General features: G+C 37.9%; 10 protein-coding genes across 10 annotated transcripts; 4 read left to right on the top strand and 6 right to left on the bottom strand. All coding sequences in view use genetic code 12, as the record gives it.

The window, feature by feature from the left end:
• Positions 1-92: 92 nt before the first annotated feature.
• On the bottom strand, positions 93-1,847 carry CANMA_003316 (dolichol kinase; the record flags this gene model as incomplete). Its single annotated transcript, XM_051815481.1, has 1 exon — positions 93-1,847. The coding sequence occupies one exon, from the start codon at positions 1,845-1,847 to the stop codon at positions 93-95; it is 1,755 nt and encodes a 584-aa protein (XP_051671054.1).
• Positions 1,848-2,092: 245 nt separating this feature from the next.
• On the bottom strand, positions 2,093-3,634 carry CANMA_003315 (uncharacterized protein; the record flags this gene model as incomplete). Its single annotated transcript, XM_051815479.1, has 1 exon — positions 2,093-3,634. The coding sequence occupies one exon, from the start codon at positions 3,632-3,634 to the stop codon at positions 2,093-2,095; it is 1,542 nt and encodes a 513-aa protein (XP_051671053.1).
• Positions 3,635-4,681: 1,047 nt separating this feature from the next.
• On the top strand, positions 4,682-8,344 carry SMC3 (cohesin subunit; the record flags this gene model as incomplete). The annotated part of the gene is made up of 1 exon (XM_051815478.1): positions 4,682-8,344. The coding sequence occupies one exon, from the start codon at positions 4,682-4,684 to the stop codon at positions 8,342-8,344; it is 3,663 nt and encodes a 1,220-aa protein (XP_051671052.1).
• A 1,928-nt stretch (positions 8,345-10,272) lies between these two features.
• On the top strand, positions 10,273-10,848 carry CANMA_003313 (uncharacterized protein; the record flags this gene model as incomplete). Its single annotated transcript, XM_051815477.1, has 2 exons — positions 10,273-10,275; positions 10,627-10,848. 2 exons carry the CDS (start codon positions 10,273-10,275, stop codon positions 10,846-10,848), a joined length of 225 nt encoding a protein of 74 aa, XP_051671051.1.
• Positions 10,849-11,057: 209 nt separating this feature from the next.
• Positions 11,058-11,831, bottom strand: ADH4 (Adh4p; the record flags this gene model as incomplete). The annotated part of the gene is made up of 1 exon (XM_051815476.1): positions 11,058-11,831. The coding sequence occupies one exon, from the start codon at positions 11,829-11,831 to the stop codon at positions 11,058-11,060; it is 774 nt and encodes a 257-aa protein (XP_051671050.1).
• Positions 11,832-12,411: 580 nt separating this feature from the next.
• CANMA_003311 (uncharacterized protein) lies at positions 12,412-12,774 on the bottom strand (the record flags this gene model as incomplete). Its single annotated transcript, XM_051815475.1, has 1 exon — positions 12,412-12,774. One exon carries the CDS (start codon positions 12,772-12,774, stop codon positions 12,412-12,414), a length of 363 nt encoding a protein of 120 aa, XP_051671049.1.
• Positions 12,775-13,045: 271 nt separating this feature from the next.
• On the bottom strand, positions 13,046-14,422 carry SES1 (serine--tRNA ligase; the record flags this gene model as incomplete). The annotated part of the gene is made up of 1 exon (XM_051815474.1): positions 13,046-14,422. One exon carries the CDS (start codon positions 14,420-14,422, stop codon positions 13,046-13,048), a length of 1,377 nt encoding a protein of 458 aa, XP_051671048.1.
• Positions 14,423-14,748: 326 nt separating this feature from the next.
• On the top strand, positions 14,749-16,113 carry CANMA_003309 (uncharacterized protein; the record flags this gene model as incomplete). Its single annotated transcript, XM_051815473.1, has 1 exon — positions 14,749-16,113. One exon carries the CDS (start codon positions 14,749-14,751, stop codon positions 16,111-16,113), a length of 1,365 nt encoding a protein of 454 aa, XP_051671047.1.
• A 413-nt stretch (positions 16,114-16,526) lies between these two features.
• Positions 16,527-19,766, top strand: CANMA_003308 (uncharacterized protein; the record flags this gene model as incomplete). Its single annotated transcript, XM_051815472.1, has 1 exon — positions 16,527-19,766. One exon carries the CDS (start codon positions 16,527-16,529, stop codon positions 19,764-19,766), a length of 3,240 nt encoding a protein of 1,079 aa, XP_051671046.1.
• Positions 19,767-19,945: 179 nt separating this feature from the next.
• Positions 19,946-21,511, bottom strand: CANMA_003307 (uncharacterized protein; the record flags this gene model as incomplete). Its single annotated transcript, XM_051815471.1, has 1 exon — positions 19,946-21,511. The coding sequence occupies one exon, from the start codon at positions 21,509-21,511 to the stop codon at positions 19,946-19,948; it is 1,566 nt and encodes a 521-aa protein (XP_051671045.1).
• Between the last annotated feature and the right edge of the window lie 558 nt (positions 21,512-22,069).

Raw genomic sequence — 22,069 nt, 5'->3', positions numbered from 1 at the left:
TAGACACGTTAAAAAGACAAGATAAACGAGAGATTACGACTCTATTGATTTTGAAATTGCCTGTTTCTGGTTTAAAGTTTTCATTATAATGTCTAGTAACATCTATTCAACAACTCGTATGCAGCAGGAAGGAAGATGGGGGTCAAGTAATTGTCATTGAGGTCAGATGTACCTTCTAGTAAAGCAGCCAATATGATTGAAACAACCAAGTTTTCCCAATTTGCAACGGGCAAGTACTTTTTGTTTCCTGCATTTATGTATTCGACAGCATTGACTGCAAGTAATGAGCCAACAAAGAATGCCACTGTACCTTGTACCGACTTTTCACTTCCCTTCCATTTGATTGAGCCAAATTTCCTACCTATAACGGACGCCAAGGTATCCCCTACTCCTAAAGTAATAGGTCCAATGTACCGAATTACACTGGCCCTTTCTCCATGTACAAGATAGTCGTAAACGACTGGAGTAGTAATCCCAGCAAGTAAATAAATATACGACAAGTTCAATGGTCCTTGCTTATCTTTCAGATCCTGAAATTTCGCAAGCACATTGAACAAGTATTTACCAATAAAACTGATTTGGTTAAGTCTGAAAACCTCAACTATCAAAAACACAACAATCATACCGAGCAACGCTATCAAGGTAAATTGAACTTGACCGAATAAAATCTCGCCAGAAAATGTCAATGCAAAAATTACATACAAATGCCAAACTTTTCTTCTCACATTCAAACTCACTGAGTTGGCGAGGAGAAACACCAATGGTATAACAACCACAGCCAGACTGGCCCATACCTTTATCAAGTATATTTTCTCTGGGTCACTATCAATGTACTCATACAACCAGGTTAATGCATTCTTTCCCACCACTTGGTTCAATTGAAAGATTGTCAAGTAGCAGAAAATGCCTCCAAATAAGCCGATGTTGACCAACCCAGGCAAAAATGCAAAAACAGGATAGGCAAAGAGTCCAGTAACAACAAAGCTGATGGCCAATTTTTGAAAAATCTGCAACGGCAAGGCCATATCAGTTAAGGCACGATTAAACAAAATATTCACAAGCAATAGACATACAAGTTGAATCTCTGACTTTTTCAACGAACTCTTACCTTTAGCCACGTCCCCATCCTCCAGGCCATGTATATTGATATCGTTAATATGATTCAAGGCAAAACTGAAGAAAAAATGGGCTGCACCAATTTGAATAAACTGAAATGTATCCAAAGTTGCTTTTGAATCTTCCTTGTAAATCTCAAAAAATATCACACTCGAAATCAAATTGAAGATTGGATTCATTTGATCAATGACAAAGTAATTGAGCGCACAATTGACAATAATCCAGTTACGATCGAAATGGACAATACCAATCAATGATGGTATCAACACGCAGTAAAAGTAATTGAAATCAGGCACATGAAGTTTGTCCAGTTTGCTTCTCACTATACTAAGCACCATGCAAGCAACAATACCAACACAACTGAAAAAAATCATTGGTAGTGTCAGTTTTAAATGATCAAATTTGTCTTGGTTTAAATAAATCAATTGTATAAAGAATCCAATAAGTAACAACTGCACTCCTTTCAAAAGATTGACATGTTCATTCAAAAAATCTTGAAATTTGTAAAGGTAATTAAAAGGGAATCCAGCATTTTCGATATCATCTTGTGCATTTCCTAATGGTTCCTTATCAGCGTTGACATCCTCCGCCTTATTTTTCTTCTTCTTCTGCTTCTCCTCGTCTTCTTCAAGAAGGGCAGGATCCGCATTCTTGAATATCGAAGCAGTGGATCTCAACGTTATATCCTCCTTAGCTGAAGCCTTTTTTGACCCACTTCTGGTTCTCGCCATACCTTTCACTGGATTGCAAACAATAAATGGGATCTTTTATTTTCAATTTTAATTTTAAAATTATTTCTTTTTTGTCCAATGGAAGATCTCATTGTATACAGTACATACTCATTATACAACACCCTACTTCAGCCGTTCAAAACACCCTGGCATCCATCTCTACGCTTTTTGCTGTCATTACAACATCTTCATCACTAGATAGTCACACTCTCACATATAAAACAACTAAAGTACATAACTCCACCTCACAATGAGTATCTGAACCCTTTGTTTTCAAAATCAGTCATTCCCATGAACCCATTCAAAATTGCCTGCTCGGCTTGCTCCTCTGTCTGTTTACCCAACTCCTTATCTCTCATGCTGTTTCTTCTCATCAACACTAACCGCATCAAAATTGCCAAGGCCATGACTCCACAATAACTTGTCAACATTCCCATAATACCACTTCTGTACTTGGGCGCCTGGTCAGCATAAAAGATATTGGCTCCAGTAATATTACCAGCAGCATACATCAAAAACCACAATCCATTGGCAGTTGTTTTTTTCGAACTTCCCGAAACATTGGCATTTAACAAGATCCAGCACATGATTATCGGTCCCCCGACAATATACTGCAAAAACGAACATCCAACCAAATCCCATCTCCGTTCCAAAGGTATTGTCTGGATACCAATTAACCCACCCAAAGGAGCTATGCAAAATACGAATAGCACAATGCATCTGGTATTTTTCACTCGAAGGGCAATGTAACCACCCACAAGAACAAACACGAACTCAATTGCACCCAATGGCAACTGCAATGCGGTAGCCTCTATCCCAGTAAAACCAAATCCTCTAATCAATGCTGAGATAAAGTTGGACGATCCACCATTGATCACACCGCATGCTAGTCCGATGGCAGCCAACATCAATACCGTGGTATCCTTGAGTGCTTCAAATGCTTGGTATTTCTGGAATTTTTGATCTTTGACACCTTGGTTGTTTTTAGCAATATGTTTGATTAAAATGGACCTTTCTTGTTCGGTCAAGAACTTGGCACCCTGAGGTGAATCGGGACACAACCAAAGGAAAATCAATGACCATGCAAAGTTGATCAATCCAATGACAAGAAAAATCAATTGCCACTGGGTGACTGTACCGTTTTCAACGTGTCCCAATCCGAAAGCCAACAATGCCCCCAACATTGTGGCAATACCGTTGAACGACAAAAACAAACACATTCTAATTGGTTGTTGTTGAATGGTGTAAAAGGAGCCACAAATCATCATGCATGACGGACTTATACCAGCTTCAAACATACCCAACAAGAACCTAATGACCAATGCACCTTGGTAGTTTCTCAACCCAACATGGCCAATCAAGATAATTGACCACGAAAACAACATAAACGAAGTATATTTAGCAACTGGTAATTTCTGGATGATGTAGTTTCCTGGATAGGCCCAGAACAAGTACCCAAAGTTAAAAACAGCAGCAACCCATGAATAACGTTGCCCTTCCAAGCCCAAATCTTCAATGAGTGTGTAAGCAGAGGCATAATTCAATGACAATTTGTCTAAAAATTGAAGCATATAGGTAAAACACAATAATGGAACAATTCGGTAATCTAATTTTCGGACAATCTTTTTGTATATTTCAGCATCTTCCTCCTCAGTCACGTCCTGAGCTTTTTCATAAAGTTCCAAACCAGTTTTGTTGATTGAACTGATATTACCCTCTGGAATAGCATCTAAAAGGTGATGACCATGTTTTTCGACATCATTGCTGATCTTATCCGACAAACTCATCCTGCTTAGCTTTTTGATTTCTGGGGAAGTCAACTGAATTCAAACATCAGCGGATCTTGTAACATTTAAATACGCATCTCTTATCTTTGATATTTTCGAATTTGAAACAGAGTTCCGGTTTGTAACCAAGTTCACATGACTGATAATAATAATAATAATGCATGAAACATCTGATAAGAAAAGTTACTCATTTAACGTTTCCTCCTTCTTCTCCTCTTTGCAAACCCTCACACTACCAAATCTTTGTATCTTTCTGACAAGTGCTTCAATTATGGAGATAGCTTCCCGATTCAATGCATCCTTATGCATGTCAAAATCCACACGGCACCACTTGACGTGGGTGTTATACATTATTAACCCTTTTCCGATCCATTATTACCGGAAAGGAACCTCCGCTACTGTCTGGTTAACTCAGCTCTTTTTGTTCTCTTTTCAAAATAATCTTCTCATTACACTGATGATCATTGCAATTTATTTTCTTGGAGATGCAGAACCACAGAACCATGCAGTTCACCAAAATATAATATTTTATATCAATCTGTAGATCTGCGCCTATTTCCTAATTTGAATTTTTGAGGTCACTTTCTCGTAATGAAATTATTCAATTGGTTTTTTCTTGGTTACTGAGGTAATAAGTTGAAGCTTGAGCGGAGTTCAGCATGCCATTGAGGGTATTATTATCTGATGTTGGTTTGCGATTGTTTCGTACCGGGAATACCCTGACGGACTTTGATGACAGCTACAAATCGGCGCATATGCTCGGTATTATTCGATAACTCAAATTCACACCCTTAGTGTCGACTATACACTAGAGTGTAAATAGACCTTCTAAAACAGCCAGTAGTATCTAAGAACCAAAGTGTTTCTCTAGTATAACCATGCTGCGAAATAAAAAGCCACTGTCTGTGTCAATCACTTGTGAATGGCGAACGACGCGTTTGGCATTTTTTTGTTTGTTCAAAAAAGCTTTACAAAAAATAATAAAAACAGGAAAAGGTAAACACACAATTTGATTTCTTCTAGCTCAATTTCCACCACAGATACACAATGCACATCAAAAAGATAGCCATACAGGGCTTCAAAACTTACAAGAATGCCACTGTTATTGACGACTTGAGCCCCAATTGCAATGTTGTTGTTGGCAGAAACGGCTCGGGAAAGTCCAACTTTTTTGCTGCAATTCGATTTGTGCTTAGCGACGCGTACACACATATGACGAGAGAGGAAAGACAAGCACTAATACACGATGGGTCTGGGACTGTGATGTCTGCATATGTTGAGATTGTTTTTGACAACACTGATGGACGTTTCCCCATTGCCAAGTCTGAGATTTCAATCAGAAGGACTATTGGTATGAAGAAGGATGATTATTCTTTGGATGGAAAGTCGGCAACCAGATCAGATATAATGAACTTGTTGGAAAGTGCAGGGTTTTCTCGGTCGAATCCTTACTACATTGTGCCTCAGGGAAGAATCACCAGTTTAACCAATTCAAAGGATCATGAACGGTTGACGTTGTTGAAAGAGGTCAGTGGTGCTACGGTTTTTGAAAGTAAGTTGAAGGAGTCCATGAAGGAAATGAACCAGTCGACATTAAAAAGGCAAAGGATTGATGAGACGTTGGATAGCATAAATGAGAAGATTAGTGATTTGCAGATTGAGAGCGACGATTTGAGGGAATTTCAGTCATTGGAGAAACAAAAGAAGGTGTTGGAGTATAATATATTCGACAGAGAGTTTAATGAGTTGAATGAATCAATTAGTGAATTTGAGCAAAGACATCAACAGTTGATGATTGATTCGCAGAAAGATTTGAATGAAATGGAACAAAGAGAAAAGTTGTGCCTGCAATTGCAAACATCAATTAATGAGTTGAAAGTGTCATTGAAAGTTTTGTCATTGGAGAGAGAACAAACTGATTTGGATTGCACTCAGTTGTTGAAGAATATAGCCGAGAAGGAAATCAAAGTTAATGAAATGAGGGCTAAATTGGACACAGCCGATGACAAGTCAACTGACCTCGAGGATCAAATAGAGAGCCACAAGTCACAAATCAAACAGCAGTTGGATTTAGTTGCCAAAGATAAGCCTCGGTTAATTGAGATGCAAAAGCAGGAGTCAGACTTGAAGCAGCGGTTGGCCGAGTTACAATCAAAACAAAGAGCTCTTTATTCCAAACAAAATAGATTCCAGAAGTTCAACAATAAGGAAAAACGGGACTCGTGGTTAGCTAGCGAAATTTCCAAGTTGAAAAAAGAGGTCAAGGAAAAAGAAAAAGACATAAAGCAACTTACAAATGAACTCAAATCAAAGTCTGGTGAAGAAAAGAGTTGCTCCGAGAGAATTGGTGAGTTGCAACAGCTTTTGCAAGATGAAAACCATCAGGTCCAAATAACGTCATTGAAGAACAGCATCCAGTCATTGAAGCTGAAAATAAGCGACCGAGTTGACCAGAGAAAGAGTTTGTGGAGAGACGAGATTCGGTTAAAGAGTGTTTACGATTCAGTAACGAATGACTACAACAATGCATCGGTCCTTGTCAATAAAACAATGGATCGTGCGCAAGCCCAGGGAATTGCTGCTGTGAAATCAATAGCCAAAAAGTTGAATCTTGAGAAGAATGTTTATGGAACTGTTGCCGAATTGTTTCATGTCAATGATAAGTACAAAATCGCCACCGAAGTTATAGCAGGAACGTCATTGTTTCATGTTGTTGTTGACAGTGATGCCACTGCTGCGTTGATTATTGAAGAATTGATTAGAACAAAAGGGGGCAGAGTAACCTTCATACCTTTAAATCGTATTGAGGACACTCTTGTTTCGGAGTATCCCGATTCGCAGGAAAATCAATGTCTACCATTAATTTCCAAACTCAAGTACAATCAAGAAGTCGTTGGCAAAGCTATAAACCAAATTTTTGGGAAGGCACTAGTGGTGAATGAATTACAAAAAGGAGCAGAACTTTCAAGAAGGTTTAAATTGACATGCATTACCTTGGACGGTGACAGAGTAGATACTAGAGGGATTTTATCGGGAGGGTACCGCGATTACAAAACCTCAAGAATTGATGCTATAAAATTGCAAACGAAAAAGAGAAATGAGTTGGCCAAAACTGAAACTGAAATGAATAAAGTTGGCCAGGAGATATCCAACCTCAATCAAGAAATGACCAATTTGAATAATGAGCTACAATTGAGTATTCGTGACTTGGATAAATTAGAAGGTGCTAAGGAGCCACTTGAGGTTGAGTTGTCACAATTGACGGCAAAGAAGTTCAATATAGATGAAGAGGTTTCGGTATTGCAATCGAATTTGGACTCTTTACAATCAACAAAGGGAATATTGAGTACCAATGTCAAACAATTTGAAAAGGAATTAAATTCCGATTTCACTCAATCGTTGAGCGAGGAAGAAGTGAGACAACTAGAGCTGTATAACCAGCAACTAGTCGAAATTGAACGTGAATTGGATGATATTGTAACTTCAACATTGGAATGGGACACGAGAATAAGTGAATTAGAGAATGACGCTGAAAGTATGCGTTTAAGTATGAACCTCCTTATTCAAGAAAAGCAGTCACTCGGCGATAAATTATCCTTACAACAAGAATACAATGAACTTGATCACGAATTGGAGTCCTTGCAGATGCAACTTGATACTGCACAATCACGCAATGATCAAGCCAGTGAAAGTTATTCACAAATTATGGAGGAGATTAGTGAGAATGAGAAAAGTTTGGCCCGAGCAAATGAACAACAAATTGCTACATTGAAGAATTTTGAAAAGTTTTCCAAAGCTGCCACCAAGTTGTTAAATCAAAAACTGATCAAGGAACAAACTAGAGACGAAGCGAATAAGAAGATTAGAGAGTTGGGTATGTTGCCTGAAGAAGCGTTCCAGCCGGAGAAGTTTGACAAGTTTAATTCCAATGATTTGGTTAACCAATTGAATAAAGTTAATGAAAAATTAACCAAATATTCCCACATTAATAAAAAAGCCATGGAACAGTATAATCAATTTACCAAGCAACGAGATGATTTGAATTCAAGAAAGCAAGAATTGGATGAATCGAAAAAATCCATTGAGGAGTTGATTCAAAACTTGCAACAACAAAAGAAAGAAGCAATTATGAATAGTTTTAAACAAGTTGCCGAAGCTTTTCATGAAATATTTGAAAAATTGGTGCCGCAAGGTGTTGGTTATTTGGAATTGCAAAGGAAGAGTGTTGGTGATACTCAAACACAAACGCAAACGCAAACGCAAACGCAAACACATCGTGATGATGAAGATATTGAGACCCAAGAGGGAGGTGGAGATGATTCCATAGATAATTACACTGGTGTTTCCATATCAGTGTCATTCAATTCCAAAAATGACGAGCAACAAAAGATTGAACAATTATCAGGTGGACAAAAATCGTTATGTGCCATTGCTCTAATTTTTGCCATTCAACATTGTGACCCAGCGCCATTTTATTTATTTGACGAAATTGATTCTAATTTAGATACGCAGTATCGTACATCAGTGGCATCTTTGATCCATTCACTTAGTGCCAAAGCTCAATTTATATGTACTACTTTCCGGTCAGAGTTATTGTCGTTGGCAGGAAACAAGTTTTATGGAGTCATGTTTAATAACAAGGTGAGTAATATTGTGGGAATTAATAAGGAAGATGCAATGAATTTTGTAGAGGGGCAAGTGAACCATTGAGTGTTAGGAACTTAGGAAATGGTGTGTATATATGATGTGTGTATATTATAATAGAATGGGTTAATGAATAGCGGGACATTTTAGCTTGTGCTTTTGTAGAAGGAGTTAGGGTATAGGAGATTAGAAGATTTACGAGATCTCAGCCGTGTTATCTACGCTACCAGTTTGTTTGTATTGCATTGTATAATTAGTCATCAAAAACAATAAAAATTAACCCCTTAGACATTGTTAGATTTACGGGACAGTTCCTTACATAGAGCAAACCACAGTAAACTTAATTGTATAAGACTGCTTAAGGTTAAGCTTTTTTTTGTATTGACTGTGACTCACTATGTTATGTATACAAAGGATTACTAATTCAACTTGAGCTTTTTAAACCAGAGGTAATTTGAGTATAAATAGAGGTCCAGGGCCACTTCGTCTGATGTATCAATTGCGTGTTACACATTAATCAACAATTCACATAACACTAAAGCTATTTGAGAGAGATAATAATTACTACTACAACTATGTCAGATTTAAAGAAAGTAGAATCGAGCAATGTTTCGGTAAAATCAACCACGTCAACTTTAACTTCAATTAGACTGAAGCTTGATGGTTTGAAGGAAAGGATAACTAGAGCGAAAGAACAGAGGAAACAAAGTAGAATGGAACAGACTACTATGAGGACAATTACCGAGTATTTGGCTATGAAATGAGTCAGTTGCAGCTTACTACTTTGCAGGTTTTGTTCTTGAATAAAGGGGCAATTATAACAACTCACTACTTTTAAGACGCGTTTGCTTAGTTGTGGAGTAGTGAAAAGGGCTCTTTTGTTCTTTTTTTGCAAGTTTAGAGGACAAGTAATTGCTTCATCCACTTTAAGGATCGAGCGTTAGCCTTGATTGCTCATAGAAAGGTTCCATTGGTATTGACTTATCATTATGTTTCCAGCATTCAGGAAAATGCAGCTATTGATATTCAAATGTTATAAGTACTTTAATTCTATAAATGGTTTATATCCGCTTTAACGATTCTTTTAATTGTAGTGCTAATCTCTAGGTTAGTCCTATAAGGCTATTGGGTTGTCATTAAAAGAATCGTCCATATACATGGCTTTACGACAATAGTGATAATACGCGACATTGACATTAATTAGCAGTTAGTACACGACCATTCCAAAAATAAAAATTGTTTGAACAATGACGTACTTTATTTTATTATTTAAAGAGACAACTTTTGTACGACCAACGTTTTCTAATTTTAGATGAGTTTTACAGAGCGTGGAGAAGAAGCCGACAAGTGTCTAAAATTGACCCGACATCGGTGCTGAACATATAAATATAAATATATATATTTTTATATATATGATCTAAATCGGCCAGATTTTGAAAGGATGCAACTAATTTTCTACTCAGGTGAAGAGTATATGTGTTTGACATGTGGATATGTTGTTATAGCCTACCCATCTACTTTAGCTCCGTGCATTTATTTATTTTATTTTATTTTTTTTTCCGTCTTCTTATATGAAACTCAGAGAGGCTTAGGATAACAAAGGTAACTTGTAAAGATTACGACTTGTGGACTATGGGGAGGAAAAGACAACTGTGAAATATGGGATCCCTGCATGATAACTATAGTGTTCTCTATGAGTATGTGTCATTGACGAAGGGTCAACTGTCTGTTTAGTCTATAAATAGGTCTTAGTTTCTTTTTTTGACAGTTTAGTTTCCCTATTAATGTAGTTACAAGGCTGAGTTGTGTTTGTGTAACATTGATGATTGGTTCAAAAAAATTTCATCTTTCTTCCTTCATCATCAACAAAGAACAAACAACAAACAAAAAGTAAATCAACAAAGATCATCAATTATTTAAAAAGACATTCAAATCTTTTTTTTTCTTTCCATTCTACAAGAAGACACTTCGTATATAAACACTAATACTAAACCATGGTATGTAATAACATTAGAATATACAGCTGATTAGTTGGGTTGCTCAATAAAGTGAAGGTGTGCTTTTTTTTTGGTGGAGGTGTTAGACGATAGGGAGAAAACAAAGACGTGTTCTTCAGCGATTGACAAAAGAACAAAAAAAACAGCCACATGAAGTGCTAATGATATTACTTCAGTATGGTCAGGCAAATATCGATGTAAGTTCTGATAGTCTAATTGGTCATACACCTACGTTATTTCAGCCATACCAAGGGAGACTTGGCGAACAAGCAAGACAATCCCAACCATCTTCCACTCCACCAACTATTGATTAGAAGTTTATCAATTGCAATTACTAACCACTCTTTATAGTCCAACTATTACCAACAAGGTCCACCACAAGGAGGAGGTTACTACCAACAGGGCCCACCACCACCACAAGGAGGAGGCTACTATCAACAACAACAACCAATGTATGTCCAACAACAACCACAAAGGGGTGGTGGTGGTGGATGTTGTTCATCATTCTGTGGATGTTGTGCTGCTATTATCTGTTGTTGTTGTGCTGAAGAATGTGCGGATATGTTGTGCTAGAGGAATGTGTTGATATGTTTGCGCAGCGTGTAAAGGAAAGGTGTATATATATATATATATATATACACTACAGGGTGGGTACTTTGTATAAATAAAAAACATATTGAGATTTTAGTCTTGAAATGGAATGTTCATGTTGTATGTTCTATAACGTAGAAGGGAAAGTAACTCTTCACATTACAACAGCTATATATATATATATGCTTTTTCTACCGAGCAGTGAAACCTCCAGAAGCAAAGATATTTTGACCAGTAATCCAAGTTCCTTCAGTAACCAAAAACCTAATAATAGGCACAATATCTCCTGTTTGTGTCAATTTACCATGTAATCCAACAGTTTTGAAAAACTCAACACTCTCCTTTTGCTCAGAATTTATCAAAAAGGGTGTTTCCATAGGTCCAGGACTCACACAATTGGAAGTAATACCTCTTGAATGTAATTCTTTTGATGCGGCTTTCGAGTAAAACTCAACTCCAGCCTTGGTGCCTTGATACCCACCATAATATTCGGTATATGCAGCTAATAGCGAGGTGGTTAATGAGACGATCCTACCATTGTCATTTAAATTCAATCCAGCTTCTTTGATAAAGAAAAAGGCCACTTTATTATTCTTCAAGTCTAAGGAATCAAATTCTTCTTCAGTGAAATCAGTAATGGGTTTCTTGATAACTTGACCTACATTATTAATGGCAATATCAATACCCTTAGTGAACACTGATTTAGAAGCTGTGAATAAATCGGTCAAATCTTGAGCATGTTTCAAGTCACCCTGGTAAATTTCAACCTTGATGTCGGGATACTGTTTTGTCAATTCGGTTTGAAATTGTTTGGCTTCGTCAGGATTGGATCTGTAATGTAAGAATAAATTTGCTCCCAATTTTGCCAATTCCTTGGCGGTTTCTGCGCCCAAGTTCTTGGTACCACCAGTGATAAGCGCAGTTTGACCTTTAATTTGATGTTGTGGAGCTAATAAAGCTGACATGGTTGCTTAAGCTTGCTGTACTAATTAGTATGTAACTGTTGCTGGTAATTAGAAAGGAGTGGGTGTGAGGATTGAGCTGTATTTATATTATTCCCCAAAGCCACCACATGTAATAAAACTGTGGCATTAAGTGTCTATTCTCCACACCTATTCAAACAAAGAAAAAAAGAAAGTTAGGTGGTTGTTTAAACAGCAAATATAATATTAGGGCCCTTCCTTCGCTTTCTTAGTTTAATAAGATGTCAACTTTTGTGTCATAACTAACAATGAAAAATAAAGTTAGCGCAATTTGTGCAGCAATTTGGCACACTGAAATTTTGTTGACCCTAACAATCCAGGAATTAAGTAATAATATTTCCATCGCTCCTCGGTGCTAACCAAATGAAACACCACCCAACCTCAGTTTCACTTCTAAAACAAACAAAGAATGCCTTTAACCCACAACATATGCCAAGAAAAAACAATTGTATTTAATTAATTGTCCATTTTTCATACTGTCCTATTTACCATTGACACAGTCTCCAATCCCCAATGAATAATATACATAAAGTTGACCCACCAGCACTAAAATCTCAACAGCTCAACTACTTAAACCAGCTTGGACACCAGCACCACAACACAACACAACCAATATATTCCCCATTAAGCTCCGATCACTACCTGGCATATTCGATTGTCCAGTACAACACCCAAAACACCCTCCACAAAAACAATCATGACAACATAAACTGCATTCATTTTGTTTTTCACGGTTCTCGGGGTTCAGTATAATATCTGACTCTTGATCCGATATGGAAGTAGCTGTAGATGCATTATTGGATCTGCGTGTATATGCAGGGAGTTGCTCTTGAGGGCCGTGGTCATGTTGGTGTTCTCCATTTACTTCACCTTCTAGCTGGTTGTATTGGGGTGGTTCTTTCGATGAGTACTCCGGTGTTGTCATTTTGATTTAAGCTCTAATAGAATGCCTTGTAGTCAAAAATACAACCTTCTATGTTCGTTGTAAAATAAAGAAGACCCCTTGTTTATTTGTTTTTTATTTTGCTCCCGCGTATTTAATTCTGAAAAGAGATTGGGAAATTGATTTTGGTCTCAGCCTCATTGATATAAAAATGTGTGACACATCTACAACAACGACTTTCAGCTACAAAGGACAACTAAAGTCAGAAAGTATAACAACATCAGTACTATATTTTACAATACTTCACCTAAATCTACTTTCTCTTTTGAGAAGTGGAATTCTTGGGCAATTCCTTAATATAAGGAATAAATTCTGGTTCACCAGGAATATACTTTCTTAAAACTTCAGGCACAACCAATCCATCTTCACGTTGATAATTTTCCAAAATACCACAAATAGTTCTTTCAGTAGCACTCAAGGTAGAATTAAGACAATGAACGTACTTCTTTTCCGTTTGGTTTTGTTGTTTAATACCACATCTAATTTCCAAGTTTCTCGATTGGTAATCAGTACAGTTGGAACAAGAGACCAATTCCTTGTATTCCTGTTGGAATGGGAACCATGCTTCTAAATCAAACTTCTTGGCAGCAGCATTGTTCAATTCACCAGAAACAATACCAACTACTCTGTATGGCAAACCCAAAGATTGATAAAATTCTTCTGATGCACCAATCATTCTATCAAATTCTTCCCAGGATTTTTCTGGTTCGGTCAATACAAACTGTTCAATCTTTTCAAACGCATGGACACGGAAAATACCCCATGCATCCTTACCATGGGATCCTGCTTCTCTTCTAAAACATGATGAAAATCCAGCATATCTGATTGGCAATTGTTCTTGTGGCTTTTCAAACCATTCACCAGCATGGTACGCACTAATTGGTTGTTCAGAAGTGGCAATAAGATACTTTTCGTCCTCGCCATCAATGACTTTATAAAGCTCCTCGTCAAATTGCGACAATTGTGCCGTCTTGGCCATGACTTCCTTATTCATCATCACTGGCGCTTGTAATGGAACATAACCCCTTTTGGCTAAAAATGAAAGTCCGTAATTTATCAAAGCTTGATTAAGGAATACACCATAGTTTCTTAAAAAGTATCCTCTATGTCCAACAATTCTAACCCCTCTTTCTGGATCATATCCATCCAAACGTAATAAAACTTCGTGATGGGACAATTTGGCAGGTGCATTAGTACCAGCAGCAACTTGTGCAGGTTCCTTATATCCTTCAGGCAACCAAGTCTTGATCATTTCATTATTAGCCTCGTCCATTGAATCAACAACCGAGTCATGAACCAAATTACCCACTTGGTTAACCTTATTTCTCAATTCTTTATCGGTATTGGCTTCACGTTCTATAAGCTGCTTCTTTTCTTCAGTCAATTGCTCTTTTTCTTTAAGCAATTCAGCAGGGTCTTCCTTGGCCTTAAACTTTTGTCCAATTTGTTTTTGAACAGCATTTAATTTTTTGTTATGTTCATCCAAATCAAATCTAATCTTGACCCAGTCCTTGTAGTCGCTGATAATTTCATCAACCAATTCAACTGAAGCCCCTCTTTTCTTTTGGGAAATCTTGATCTTTTCAGGATCTCCACCTTTCTCGACTATGAATGCGTTAATGTCCAACATTTTGTAATAATGTGCTCTAGTACTGTAGATGTGTATCGAAACGTCTTTCGATTTTCTGAAAAATAAAAGAAATAAAAAGAAAATTTTTTTGAGTTCAAAGAGGTCAATTTGAGGAGTGCATATAAACACAAGTCGCGACAAAGACTCAGCTTTCAGTTCATAGCAATATAGCAATATACGTATGTCACTGAAGAGATCTGCTCTCTTCTACTCTTTACACCAGACTGATACAAATTTCAACTGAAAGAAGGAAATAAGACACTGTTTGGCTTATTTACCACCACTCCTTTCCCTTCTTCCCTCCCCCCCCCCCCACACACAATGATATGCAATCGCTCTTGCTCGAAAGAAAATTAGGGAATATAACGCCGTTAAAGTTTGCTGCCGTAATCACTGACAACTACTACTCATCTCAGCTTTATCAAACGGCTAAATATGATGTATTCCCCGCAAACTGTCACAAAAATGCCCTGGTCAACAGTCTTGCGTTGGAGAGTATGGACTATCGGTTTTTATTGAGTGGATCAGGCGATTCATCCATCAAACTTTGGGATTTGCATCAACAAGATGAGATTCGAAAAGAAAATGAGGTTGATGCTGGTTTTAATAAGATCCATCATCATTCTAAATTTGACACTTTTGATTATGATAATCCAGTGACTGCATTTACCAATGTTGCAATTATGCCATCGCGAGAGTTTCACAAGTTTGGAATCTCGGCACTCCAATGGTGGCCATTTGATACGGGGTTATTTGTATCATCATCATTTGACCATTCAATTAAAGTATGGGATACCAATGAATTAGTCCCTGTTTATTCTTTTAATTTAAATAATCGGGTTTATTCCATCGATATATGTGGAGAAAGTTCATTAATTGCTACTGCCAGCGATCAACCATTTATTAGACTTTTAGACATGCGCTCGACTTCGAGCACCCATACATTAAGAGGACACAAGGGAAAGACACTCAGTGTTAAATGGCATCCCACTAATCCAAACTTGTTGGCTTCTGGAGGATATGATGGAGAAGTGCGAATATGGGATATAAGAAGAAGCAAAAGTTTATTATGTCGATTAGATATGCTCACTACAAATACATCAAGATCTTCTGAACCAGAGGCAAATCTCACCCAGCAATCAGTCAAAGCCCATCTGGGTCCAGTCAATGGGTTGGCCTGGGATGAATCAGGAACTACTTTGTTTACGGCTGGTAATGACGACAAGATTAGAGTATGGGATATGATTAGCACCCCATATCCGCCAATAAATAAGTTGATCAATTTTGGTCCGTTAACCAGAAACAAGTACCCGCAAACAACACCAATCTTGTTGAATCCCAATGAAGAAACAGAATTGCAGTATCTTCTTTTTCCCTCAGAGAGTGGTGAAGTGCTTATTTTCAGAACAATCGATGGCAAGTTGGTCAACCGATTAACAAGAAGAGGTACCAAGAATGTTGGAAGGACATGCTCAATGTGTAATGGTGGACCATTTACTGCCACCTACTACTGTGGAACCATTGATGGCGAGATAATATGTTGGAAACCATTTTGGGACTCAATAGACCCAGAAGAAGTTGTGGAACTTGAAGAAGAAGGAGGAGTCAGTGTAGATGCAGATGAAGTTTTGTTGAAGAGGCAGATATTGGCACTAAAAGCACAAGAGTTGATGAAGTCAACGGAGTACTAGAGAGTGATAGATATCGGCCGACTCTTATTGTATAACTTAGACTACATGCAATACGCGTATCTTTTTGTTTAACTTACTCGTAATAAAACGTTATTTATATACAGGATATAAACAGCATAACAGAAACAGAAAAAACAAAACAAAGAGACTGAGAGACTGAAAAAGACTGAGAAGAAAAACTTCCACAGAGACCACAGAACCAAACACACAGACACACACTCGAAGACGTATAACATTCGAGATCTATATCTCTTCAACACAACAAAGGATCTTACCCATTCCGATCCATTGATAGGGGAATCTCACATCTGTGTCCAATATATACTCCACATCTCATCTTATTTTTTTTTGTGAATTGATTTATTTTTGGTTCAGCTTGTGTCAGAGAAGTATCACCACCTTATTATTAGACAATGGTTAGGTTGAAGCTTCAGATACTTTTAATACCCGAGGAATGTTCATCTTTACCGACGTCAAAGATTGACTCACTAATAGCCAAAAAGTTTTTACATTTGATTGATCCGGCTAAAAAAATTGGTGAATTGCTTGATGCAATAATTGCACAATTTCAAAGACTTTATCCTGACGAACTGGTAATCAGTATAGTTAAGTGTCAAGATAAAAATCAGTGTGACTTGGATAAGGACTACCAAGTTGACGATGTTTTTGAACTGAACGATGAAGTTAGAGTCATTGTTGATAATTTGTTTTTCAGTGACAGTTTTGAAAAAGCTGCACCCACACCAATAAAACGATCACGAGAAGAAATGGAATCATTGCCTGCTGTTGAGTTAGTGGGTGCGACTCCGACAAAAACTTATCTGCAACCAGCATCGTCACCTGTGTCATTAGCTCCACCTGAAGCACCATCACTGACTAAGATTCCCAAGAAGAAAATGACTGAAAGTCCAGGTGCTAAATCACGTCAAAGAATCACTTCCGGTATGTTGGTGAAACCTCCAACAGCCAGCCCTCCTGCCAACAATTCAGAGGACGATGACTTTTCGGTCCTCGAGGCCAATCCCATGGAAGATTCGTCTGAATCAGAAGACGATGTGCCGATAAACAAAGTTAACAGTCAGACCCAAAAACTTGCCAAAGCTGACATATTAGACATGTATAAAAAGCAAAGTGAGAAGAATCCACTCTCCAAGCGTGAAGCTGTACTCAAGTCGTTACACATTGATACTGTTGAAGGACATCCGTATATCCCCACAAGCAATCATCATGAACCAAGCACTATAGAGCCCACTAAGGACTACGACAAGACCCCAAAGCCTGCACCAGTAACATCGACCCCGGCAACCACCAAAAGGACTTCTCCAACACGTCAACAAGGGAACCAACTAACACCAACTCCGACTTCAACTCCAGCTGGAGTTAAAGTCACTCTTGCGTATAAGAAGAAACTGGATTTGGAAGCAGCTTCAGCTCCAAATGAGGTAAAAGAAACGCCTAGGAAAGGTAGGTCAACGAGAGCTAAAAAAATGACATCACTGACAACCACTACCACGGCTACAGCCTCCCCAGCGCCTATTGAGAGGGTTTATGATGAATCAAAAACCATTAATATTCTCGATAGTATAGATTTTAGATTGGGTCATTTAAGCGACCAGATCTTGAAGTACAAGACAGGACCCAATGGAACGTTTAAGCAAATACCCAAGCATTTTGCGGTTGGCGCTTACACTTGTGAATCTGTATATACTGATCCCGTAGTTGATTTCCGGTTTGATCTTTCCGGAGAGCTGAGTTATAGTGGGCCACTTCCTTACAAAGTCAAGACTAGAACTCAATTTGATAGAGAGAACGGTGTCAAAACTAAGAAACCAGCGGATCAAAATCCATTTAATAGCCAAGGCTTAGATGATATAGAATATGACGAGACTGAAGTTATTAAAATTTCAAGTGGGTCTGATGACGAAGATAATGAAGATGAGAGGTTGACCCATGAAGAAGATAAAGCCAAGACACATGAAGAAGAGGAATCGATTGAGGAGTCAATCAAGGCTCCGAAGCGTAAAGCCCCACCAAAACCACAAGCTACCACCTCATCCAATGCATCCCGAACTAGAGCAAACCCTATGGGCCCATTACCTAAACATCCACCAGCAATGAATGATGATGACAGTCCAGATGGACGTGTAATTAAAGATCATTTCAAAGATACCAAACTGAAAAAGAAAGATGATAAGGAATCAGATGCTAAAGTAGCCAATACTAAGCAAGGGGCCACCAATGCAAAGAAACTACCCTTGCCAAAGAGAACTCCCAAAAAGGTTACCAAAAAAAAGAAGGGAGAAAATGACTCTGATGATGATTCCGGTCATGAGGCTGAACAAGGGCCTAAAACTCTGAAATCAAAGTTTGAAGCAATGAGCAGTTTATTTGCCCTTGGACCAGTAGAAAAAAACCCTCGTGAAAAATCAATAGAAACTGATGAACATGTTGAACATAAGCAAGATAGTACATCAGTCAACGAGGTTAAGTCAGTTCGAAATCAAGAAAATGAAAATTTGGAACTGGAACTGGAAAATGGTGGTCAACAACAATCAACCTCAAGGTTTAACTCCTTCTATAATAATCTGAAAAAGGCAACTGAGGCAACTTTAGGCAATTTATTTTATGGAGAATCCAAGCTGGAATCTGACAATAAGCCTGTTTCGGATACATTAATGGACTCGCATTTTGGTTCGGCTGATCCATCGGTATTAAGACGGAGTGATAATACTGCATTTGGGGTTGGTAGTTCACCAACCAAAGGAAAACCCGATCAACATCAAGATGGCAATGGCACTGTCAAGGCAAATGAAAATGGTGCAGTTGGATCGGTTGAAGTAAGTTCTACAATGATGACCTCGCTTAAATTCCCCTCGCGCAGCTTACCTACATCGTTGGGAGGTCCAGATCAAAGGACCGGATCCCAAAGTCTTCAATTATATGCTGCCAATCAAGGAGAAGAGCAAGGATCATCGTCAGGGTCAAGCGATATTGAATCGGTTGCTGGTGACGATGAAGACGAGGAAATGGAGGCCAAAACTGCTGAAAAGAGACTAGTTGCATCAGAGCCTATCAAACGAAATGCTTCACCAGGTGTTAATGGCAATTCGAGCCAGCTTCTGACTTTACGGTTATTGACTTCCATTGCCAATAAAGGGCTTACTGGGGCATTGGAGAAACGAGGTGTAAACCAAGTGACGACAAATGATGAGAACTCCTCAAAGACGGAAGAGCTAACTCGAGTGCGTTTGCAAAATGGTGGTGGATCAAAGGAGAGCTTATCAACTGGTGATAATGGTGCGGGTGCTTCTAGTATGCCTTTGGCTACTCCTGCAAGAAAGCCTACACTACCGACATTAACCGAATTAGGCAGCCGTGGAATACCCGAAGTCAAAGACATCGATGATTTAAAGCTGCATAAGGAAGACAAGAAGACTAGGTCAAGCAACATCGATGCAAGTAAAGATGAATCAGATGTGAAGTCAGCAGTTGATACTAGTGGGGAGGATCTGTCATTATCAAGTAGTAGCAGTGATGACGATGAAGAAGACGACAGTTCTGGAAATGAATTATTCTTGTCGAATAATGAGCTTAAAAACAACAAGAGGTATAATAAAAGTGTTCGAGCCAAAAAGAATTTGTTTACTAGGTGAGGTGATAGTTTCAACGTGTTACATAGTTTCAAAAAACAGGAAGACGTGTATTCTCCTGTTTGCTGATAATATTTTTTACTTGTGTATTATTTCCAATTTTATATGTTGCTGAAAAGGATAACAGTGTATGATAAAGCTATAAAATTAGATCTAATAATGGTACCATAAAATGTAGAATCTTAAACAACTTCTTTCTTTCCATAAATATTTCGGCCTAGGATATTCATGGTCCAATTTTGATACGTCACCTCGGGGGGTAATGTCTTTGTCATCACCGAAATTAATCGTTTATAAATTTCTCTAATGAACGATTTGGCCATGTTTGGCTGTTCAATCAACAATGCGGCCATATAACTTTCGAAAAAATCACCAAGAAATTCCTCTTCATAGATCCGAACTTCATCAAGGTTTTTGCTTGGAGGTAGTTGGCCAGTTGTGGTATATGGAATCCATTCGTCTGCTATCCTGGTGTTGATTATGGGGTCATTTAATCCCTGGTATAAGTTGTAGCATTTAGTTAATTTAGACATTAGTGTGTTTGTAGCAAGAATCATTTTGAGTAAATTGTAAGTTTGTGAACTAGCATTGGGGTTGAATGAGATATACCCATAATCGTCAGTGTCCAATGTACCGTTGCTGCTGTTATTGTTACTGTTGTTGTTACTGTTGTTGTTACTGTTGTTGTTGCGGCATAAATCAAATATAAGTCTCGACGTTTCCTGAGCCAAAAAGAAATCTCCCAAACCATCAAGAAATGAGATTTCCTTACGAATCAATCCATATTCACCAAATGATAAATCATAATTATGGGACTGCATAGTCTGGGCAAATTTATGACGAGGATCTAACAACAACCGATAAAACTCCTTATGCATCAACGCCTTGATTAATAAATCCCGATCATGTAGCTTGGGCAAAGGCGGTAAGTAAATCCTCTGGTTGTATGCCGAAGATATGGTGACAAATCTTGTTGAGTTGTTGTTTTTGCCAAATAATAAATCTTCCTGAATTTCCACCGTATTGATATAATTTTGGAAAGTTGCTAATGTAAAATTATCACGTTCATCACGGATAACTCGAATATTATCAGGGTCTAGTCTATTCTTTCTGGCATTCAAATACATCTTGATAACATCATCCAAACATTCATGTACTTCTTCTTCCTTGTACGTTTGTAACATGTAACCAAACACGATAAATAGCCAATTGCGCAAACCAAACTGGTGATCACAAAGACACCAATGAGATTCCTTCTTTTTCAAGATGTTACTGTTCGAAGTCAAGTAATTTTTAAACTGTAAATGGACACCTGATTTCTCGTCATTTAATTCTCGTTTTAAAAACGTTGATAAATCAAAGACAATCTCTTTAATTAAAGAGCCTCCGCCGATTCGAAACAACTGTTTGAAGCGGCGATAGGCTGAAACTCTAATGAAGTCACCACCAAGGTTGTAAAAGTGGTATTTCATGTGTCTGTCTGAATGAAGCAACGCGTTCAATGGACTGGGTATAAGAATCGAATGTTTTGAGGGAACGTGATGGCGGTGGTCGTCGTGGAGGAGGGAAGATGAAGTGTGTGACGAATAGTAGCGGTGACTGGCTATAGCCGCCGTTCCATTGTCAGATCTGCTGGTTGCAGCAGTGGATGTATCTGGTGTAAGAGGGTCACCTATTATTTTGGCCCTATTTCTTCTCATTGTGAACGTGGGTTTAGGTGATGGTCGAAGTCTAGTAGTGGTCAACATATAGCAAAAGTGTAAAGAAAATAGTAAGGAATAAATAAGTTCAAATATGCAAAATGACTCTTAATGGGTAATAACTGAGTTAAACAGAAGTTGTTTGCTTGTTGTTTGTTTGTTGTTATGGTAATGAATTTGTTTACCCCCTCGTGGGGTCTGCTTTTTGCTATGAGTTACACAAAAAAGAAAGACATGCGCGGGTGTGGAATGATAAGATTCACAACATACGTCATGAACAAAATTTTACTCTACTTCTCTTGTATTAACATATTTTCCTTACCTTGTGTTGGTGGTATTAGCTTTGTTGAGGCGTAAAAGTATCACAGTATACGAAGGGTAAATTCCTACTGCCATTACTCTTTGCTTTCAAAGATTATGAATTATAAAAGCGTAAACAATAGATAAGATAGTGTTGAGGTCGTGTATAGTACAGTTATTGATAAATGTGCCACAAAAAGCGAATTTATATTGTATAAAATGACACATTTTAGAAGAGAAGCAAAAGAGGAATACCCATAACCATGCATTTTCAAATTGAGTCACTCAAATTCTTGTATAAATAAA

The sequence above is a fragment of the Candida margitis genome (assembly GCF_024628925.1).
Source record: "Candida margitis strain CBS 14175 chromosome Unknown scaffold16, whole genome shotgun sequence".
NCBI lineage: Eukaryota > Fungi > Ascomycota > Pichiomycetes > Serinales > Debaryomycetaceae > Lodderomyces > Lodderomyces margitis.
This window is presented reverse-complemented; position numbering and strand designations above follow the sequence as displayed.